The sequence below is a fragment of the Barbatula barbatula genome (genome assembly GCF_947034865.1).
Source record: "Barbatula barbatula genome assembly, chromosome: 7".
NCBI lineage: Eukaryota > Metazoa > Chordata > Actinopteri > Cypriniformes > Nemacheilidae > Barbatula > Barbatula barbatula.
Window position 1 is genome coordinate 24114716 of NC_136770.1, and position 8075 is coordinate 24122790.

The 8075-nt window shown below is 40.5% G+C and overlaps 1 protein-coding gene across 1 annotated transcript; it reads right to left on the minus strand.

The window, feature by feature from the left end:
* Positions 1-2213: 2213 nt before the first annotated feature.
* On the minus strand, positions 2214-7331 carry sp7 (Sp7 transcription factor; the record flags this gene model as incomplete). The annotated part of the gene is made up of 3 exons (XM_079461063.1): positions 2214-4447; positions 5712-5746; positions 7259-7331. The coding sequence occupies 3 exons, from the start codon at positions 7329-7331 to the stop codon at positions 3137-3139; spliced, it is 1419 nt and encodes a 472-aa protein (XP_079317189.1). The 3' UTR covers positions 2214-3136.
* Positions 7332-8075: the final 744 nt, after the last annotated feature.

An 8075-nucleotide genomic window follows, 5' to 3' on the forward strand; every position in this document is an offset into this window, starting at 1 on the left:
GTAAACTTTGTAAAATCTTTGTTTATTCTTCGTAATCTTTGTGTTACGAATGTGTGGCTGTGTTTTGCAAAACCAAACTCGACTTTTCTTTCAAATCTAGTATGCGTTCGGCCCCTGACCATCTCTGACAATAGTTTGTCGAGCTGTCCTCTCTTTCCTTTTTTTTCCCCAAAAAGTCTCTTTCTCTCATGCCTCCGAGTATATTTATCTTTTTATGGCCTCGCTCGAGGCAGATTCTCGTCTTCCCTTTTTCTTCCTCCTCCAACATAAAGAAGTAAAAATAAAACAAGGTTACCGCCACCACAGGGGAGTATAAAAGTTCAAAAATAATAGTGAGGCCCGAGTCAGAAGCCACGGACCCTCCTGTACCCCCCGTATAAACCGACCACCCCCACCCACCGACGCACACCCCACCCAATCCTCCGCCCGTGTCTTTAAAGCTGCGGACGCGACCGCTAGCCCACTTCAGACCACCGTAAACATGTCAGGGCCTGATGACAGAGCCAGCCCCGGGATGCTTTATACCAACTGACCTCAACTTCAGCTCATTAGAGCCAGTAAATTAGAACCATACAGCCCGCGTAAAAAGAGCAGTCGTATGAGAAGAGACTACGCGCTATATGAAGAGTGACGCGTGCGTTTGATCAAATCAACACGACGGTTGTCAGCTTTTTATCTCAGCATTAAGCCATTAACATGTGCTTCTTATATTACTGTAAAATGTTCTAGCTCCGATAGACAAGAGTTCATTGGTTCTTTAAAGCATAAAAAGTCAAATAATGATCAAAATAAAGAATCAAATAATTCAACTAGATTTGGATTTCCATAAGCAACGCAGTGTGTGCAAATGAATGTTTTCAAATGAAAGGTGAAAAGATTCATATATACTTTATATATATGAGGGCAAATAATGATAAACGGAGAGATTGTGATAGGACTCATCGATATCAATGGATAAAATACACAAGACAAAAAGGCCCAAAAAATACAGAATGTCATCAAATTGTTTTTTACTTTAGTCATATTATTAAAGTTTCAAGTTGAATAAATTTGGCTCAAATGAAAAGAAATCACTTATTTTGATAACATATTTTTCTTCTTCAGCGTACACGTGATCTTTTTGACATTAGAAGACGAATTCCCAAGTTTCGTTGTTTAAAAGAGATCAAGATAATCTTTGTAGACCAAACGGTTCAAGAACTGCAACCCTCATAAAAATGTTTTTAAGCCTATAAATCAAAAACGGACCAAAAATCTTCTGAGCTTGAAGGGGTTTGATTTTGATTTTGTTCGAAGACACTATTGAATCTGTAAAGTGTTAAAGTGAGAGTAAAGTTTTAATCTGAATTAAATGCAGATATTTGTGGACAATATAAAATGACAGGAATAAAATATCAAAATAAACGAGTTAAAAGAATAAAAGAATTATAATACTTTCTAAGTCTGAGTCACATGCGACCCAAAGTTGAGTAAACAGTCCAGTGACGGTGTTCTTCTCTCATCTCATCTCGTGTCCTGTCTACTGTTGTTCACGCAGGGTTATTGTGGGGGTAATTGTCCAGTCGCGGGGCTGGCGGGGTAATTGGTCTTGGCTTTAATTTCCTTGAGTCCTGTACTGAGAGACTCTTTGTGTCGACTGAGGCCTCGGCTTTGTCTGTCCTGCAAAAACTAATTAAAGCACTTGTTGAAGCATAAGATAACAGCAAACCTGGAGCAGAGATAAAAGGCAGCTAAAAGTAGGATGGAAAGGAATATATGGGTGGTATAGAGAATTTATTCTGTTATTTTCTTTCCATTAGCAAACCTTTAGTCCCGAGCCAAACATTTCAAAGCCACGACACTTCATTGTTGTAGAAAACTGGCTTTGCTCGCACTTTGTGGTCACATTTTCTCTGCATTCATACATTTCTGATTTATTGCATCCCAGAGGGTTTCTGTATTCAATATGCTGTTGTGACACAGTAGCGAAAAACGTACAGAACGTGGAGATATCTTGCATTTTTGTGTGAACGTTTCTACACTTTCTTTGTGCGTTCGTGTCTGCGGCATGGACTTTGTTATTTATGGTTTCAAAAATGTTTCTTTAATATATATGAAAAACACATGCATTGATTAAAAATATGAATATATCAATTCCTCAAATCTCACCGAACTGTCATTGCTGTAATGTGTCTGAACTCAGTTATATGGTTTTCAATGAAACTTTTGTCCATAATGGGTTTATTTAAAAAGAAATTTGTTCTCCATCACCATTCGAACTTTACACAACCCAAAAGTTGAAGAGTGAAATTCAGCATCAAGGATCATACATCAAAAATCAAATAAGCAAAAGAACTTTAAATCCATCTGTCCGAATAAAAAATAAATAAATCATGACATGAATGAGAAGACTTAATATATTCATAATCGACTCGCTTCACCGTGCACTTCCGTTCAGCGAAACCAGTGGACGCAACATTGTCTCCAAACTGCTCATAATTTAAAACATAAATTAGTTTCATGTTAATAGGAAATTAAATAATACAACGCAAAACACTGAATCAACAAATGAAATAATAGACGAATGATGAATGCTTCTATGCCGTCAAAACTGAAGATTGTCATAAGGTTGTGATCAATTGTATCCTATAAGCTATCAAAAAAGTGTTGAAACACACATGGAAGGCACTGAATAAAAATAAAAGACGTACATTTTAATTAAATAAAAAAGACAACAGGTGCATCAGTTGGAAGCCCAAATGTCAGATGATGCACTATAAGCAAGGAAGCATAAACAGTCTCCTGGTTGTTGGGCTTATAAAACAGCCGCCCAAGAAAACTGTGAAAAGAAACAATAAAAAATCGAAGACAAATCTTGACAAATTTTAAATATGAAAAAGAATCAAAGTCATTAAAAACCATTTCCAAAATGTGGGGAGTTTCTGCTGAGAGTCTGATTCTTGAAAAGTTCATCTCCCAAAAACCTGCCGTTTTAAACTTTTGGTCCACAGTAAGTTTCTTTTCATGGTACATTGTTCTCTGGGAAGCATTTAACTTGCTCCTTAAAAAACAAACAATAAAAAAAGAGTGTTTTGCACAGGTTTACGTAGCTTAGCACCAACGCAACAGTAGCTCCAATTGTGCAATCATTTCAATGTTATATTTCCAGCAGTCCGCTGCTGCCGTCCACACCGTTCCCCGCGCCCGTCTTCTCCTCTCTACCGGCCGTTGGGTCCTGCATGCCACCTGCAGACCCCGGAGGAGAAACTTTGCTGGAGTCTGTCGATTCGTCCGGCCCTCGGGGTTCCACGTCCTCCTCCTTCCCCTGTAGGCTAGCCTCCGTGTGGGTCTTCTGATGTTTGCTCAGGTGGTCGCTCCGAGTAAAGCGCTTATTGCAAAGCAGACAGTTGAATTTCTTTTCCCTCGTGTGGGTGCGCACATGACGCTCCAGTTCGTCCGAGCGAGTGAAGCGCTTCCCGCAGAAGAGCCAGTTGCACACGAAGGGTCTCTCGCCCGTGTGCCAGCGCAGGTGAGCCTTCAGGTGGGAGGCCTTGCCGTAGACCTTTCCGCAGCCGGGAATGTGGCAGCTGTGCACCGGCTTCTTCCGCAGGGATGCGGCGGACGCCCCCAGCCTCTCCAACTCCTGGCAGTTCGGGCAATCGCAGGAAGATCTACCTGTGGTGGAGCCCCCCGTGTATCCACCAGAACCTCGTGCCGGTTTGAGTCCCATGGAGTTATCCAGGATTCCAGAACTGGTCACCGGCTTGGGCTTGTACATGTCCTGTGGGAGCATGTGCTGCGAGGATTGGAGCAGGTGTGAAGATGAACTCAAGCCCACCGAGGGGTACGGAGCGGGGTTAAGGGGAGTGAAGTCAGAGGTGTAGCTGGGCATCTGAGTGTTGAGGGAGGCTTGTTGAGCCACAGGTTGCAGGGGGGCTTGGAGGCTGTCTTGTTGGGATTGGCCAGCGCTAAGCCATGTTGAATTAGTGTGGACGTCCCACCATGAAGAAGTGGCATTTGCAGGTGCCGCCGTGATACCGGGATGGATGCCCTTGTACCATGAGCCGTAGGGGTGTGTCATATCTAGGTAGGTGTTGACACTGGCCAGGCAGTCTGCTGTTGTTTTGCTCGCCAGGAGTGAAGGGTCCTGAGAGGCAGTGGAGGTCTGAAAGGTGGAAAAAGGGTTGTAGTCGGTGTAAGCTCCATGAGGAGGTGGAGGGCTACCGGTCGGCGTGAGCAAGCCACCAGTGGAACTGAAAGAGCCGCTGTAAGTGTCCGCTATGCCTTCAGCGCCTCGTCCGTTTTTGGGGGTCTGAAGTTCAGAAGTCATGCTGTAGGTTTTCTTAACTGGTGATGCGTTTCCTGGTTTACCGGGCGTGGCGGAATCTCCGACTGGACTGATGCTCCCAAACTTGTTGCAGGTGGCGGTTAGCATAGCCAACGGACTCGATCCATAACGTGTTTCCTCCTGAAACAAAACAAGAAGAACGTTCATCAGACTGACATTGACAAACGTGACCTTTGCTGCAATGAGTGTCTGGTAAGATTTCCGTTCTATTTGTTAGTATGACGCACAAATAAAAACAGGTTCTTCAAAAGGGTTTTCAAGGAACCACTCCACCATATGCTGTACGTAAAAGAGGTTGAGCAATCGTCTTTTTGTGTTGTCACACGAGACAAAAATATGCACAGCAACACTGTAATTAAAGTCTCCACGCAAAGAGATCCTGTTTAACACGTTTACATCTCTATGGTGACCAGACGGCGATGAAAAACAGGCAAGAGCCTTTTTAACAATGATATATTGTTAGGAAGATTAAACAATTGTTCAAAAACAAGATTTGCCTTGAATTGTGTTGTCAATCATTGTGTCAACTGTACAATAAACAGAAGTCAAAAAGATCAAAATCAGAAGAATAGTGAATAATGAAGCATTTAAAATTAAATGACAACACTCTTAAGATGCTTCAAAAGGTTCTTCGTTGCCATAGAAGATGGTTTGGTAAAGAACCTTTGACCAAATGGGTACAACCTTTAAAGCACCTTTGTTTATTTTTAAGAGTGAAAAACAATGTCAAATAAAAAGCCTTTACATAAAACATTAAAGTCACTTAAAGTTAAGGACAAGGATGTTTTATGGAATGGCAGCGGCTGACTGTATTTTCCGTTGGGATCTGATGATAAGTGAATGAGTGTGATGATATTTCCCGCTGAGTGTGTGCGGTTCATCTTGGCAAGACTCTGGCTGCCGTTTCCAGGTTAATTGCTCCCCATTACAGATGCCTGCATCCAAAACCATCACCACAAGAGTTTTAAATCTCCTACATTTTCATAATTCACCGTCTGGATTGCAGAATGGCCTGTTGGGTCATAACTTTACCCTTCGCTCTAATAATAAAGGTTCTTAATTCTGCCATTCAAATGCATGGGGTTGAGTCCCAATATCGTCCATTGAACAATAAGATGTGTTGGTTTTCTAAAGAAGGTACAGTTCTTGTGGATCTTATAAAGGTTCTAATGGGATGCAGGCAGGAAACTCTTCATATCAGATACAAGAGTCAAATAAACTTTGTTACAATAAATGTATCAAACAAAACCTTTTTGCTATATAGGCTACAATCATATTTGTATTGTCATTAAGGTATGCAATGGTATCTTAAATAATATGCACTTTATGCGCTTCAAGACACATTATAAAAAGCATAAAATAGAACAGATCGTATTTCTCATACCTCCAGAATCGACGCAGCCATCCCGGAGGAAACAGCTCAGTGAAGATCAGTCCGTAAGCGGGGAAGAAGAAGCTCTCAGTCCGCGTGAGCTCGAAACAAATAAAGTCCGCACGAGCGCAGTGACTCTTCTATCAGCGATCCGGAGACCCGCCCCCTAATGACAGGAGAGAGAGAGAGAGAGAGAGAGAGAGAGAGAGAGAGAGAGAGAGAGAGAGAGAGAGAGAGAGAGAGAGAGAGAGAGAGAGAGAGAGAGAGAGAGAGACAGAGAGAGAGACAGAGAGAGAGAGAGAGAGAGAGAGAGAGAGAGAGAGAGAGAGAGAGAGAGAGAGAGAGACTTGACTATTGAGTGATGTGTGAAATTATAACAAATCTATAGCGACCGGGGTTAGTTGTCACAAATGCAAACGTATATACTTTAAGTCCTGCAACGTAAAATAGGAAAGTTGTTGGTTATGTATGATATATAATTATATATTTATATATATATTTATATACTGTTTAGCGTTGTTTGTATGCACCGTGGATCTGAGTCCATATGTATGTCCTGCACATGGTGCAGAATTTGAATTTTGACATTAAGATTTTTACTTTTTTGCTCTGCTGCATTTTGGCAAGGTCAAGTTGCTACTATTTCCATTCATTTTAAGGCCTGGTTTTATATTTACATTTTCCAATTACTGTGATCATTTCTAGCTTTATTTCTGACCTTCCTCTGAGCAAAGATAACAGCTCTTGTTTTATTTGTTCATAAAAATGTTTGTACATATGGTAATGTATAGACAGCAATAGAGCGAGAAACTTTATATGAAGGGTTGTTGTGTAATGCTGGGCTAAAACCGATTCACTGTGACCATACTTTTGCTTTACAATTGTCAAATGTTGCACAGAAAATGATCAAACATGTTATCCGGGGTGATGAAATACTTTTTAATGTCATAGATGAAAGTAAAGCTTCAAATAACATTACAGACAAAATGAAATGCTTTTCATTGTAATTGTAATATAGGCTTGCTTAGCATATGTTCCACTTTGATTTCACTCCAAAATATTTCACTCAGATGGTAGACTGAGATATCAAGTTTACTTACACAGTACAATAAATGTAAAGACTACACCAGCTTTTGATGAAAAACCAAACAAGCGAAGAAAGATTTTGTGCGTGCAAACTGTAAGGTGTACATTGACTATACAGGCTTAAAGTGAAATTGCCAGTAAATGTGATGTTTTTGCAATTGCATAATCTGTTAACAACAAACGAATGAATCATATCAAGTGAATCAGAAAGACCAGTTCTGTGTCTCAACGGCATTGAATTCTCTCTCTTTGAATGTTTACATTTGTAAAACAAACAAATGCTAGTGACATTTTCTTTTACATTTCTGTATGCGAACTTAGACTTTGGTGATAAGTCATATAGACACACAAATACTGTCCATAAAACGAAATGCCAGATTTCAACCAATTTTACGGAACCAAACTGAAATGAATTTGTTTTCGTCTGCCATTTCTCAAGATTGTCCAAGCGCACAGATACTTACACAACATACTTCTGTCCAGCTGTGTTGCTTTCAGACATTCATCAAGTGAATAAACATTTGGAACGGCCTTCCGACAGCCCATCTTGGTTTTGAGTGTCCTTGTGGGTGTTGCTTTTTTCCAAAATGAGGGGAGAGAAGATTAAAATTGTTTTCAAAAATAAACATGTAATTTCATTCTTTATTTTCGCCCTCAATTACAAGGCACGGTCAGAGCAAGCTTGTAGTTTGTGAGCGTTTGGCTCTGACAGTAACACACAGACTATATTTAGCAGGCTGCTCTTCAACTGACCCTGTGTGTCCATCTATCTGAGAGAATGCAAAAACGCGATAAACGCATGCAATCCGGCGCATTGCATTGGTGCCATAGGGGGCAGCGTTATTTATAATGTGACATCGATCACATGTTTGGGTGAAGACCACACTGCTGTGATTTATCACACACTTAAATGTCAGGTCATTTTTGGAGATGGTGTAAGTAAGATTTGCACGATATTGAAGAAAAATGCGATATGCAATAACTTGCTATAGGTGATACTGCTATAAATTATATAAACATGCAAATTTTTCTTGGGAGCGAACAGCTGTTCTTGATGCTTTACTCCTGCAGTATAGAAAAACTGCAAACAAAAATCTGTCTAAACAAACTCTTGAGTTATAACCACATTTCAACAGTCCGAATGGTGGCAGATTAAACAGTAAACGCACCCCGTTTGTTAAGGGCCACAGTTGTTATATACAAAAAGATTCACGTTTGATATGTTTCTTGTCCAACAGACCTCATTTTGTATTCGGGGTGTTTACAGATTTTTGTTTAGAAAAAAAACCA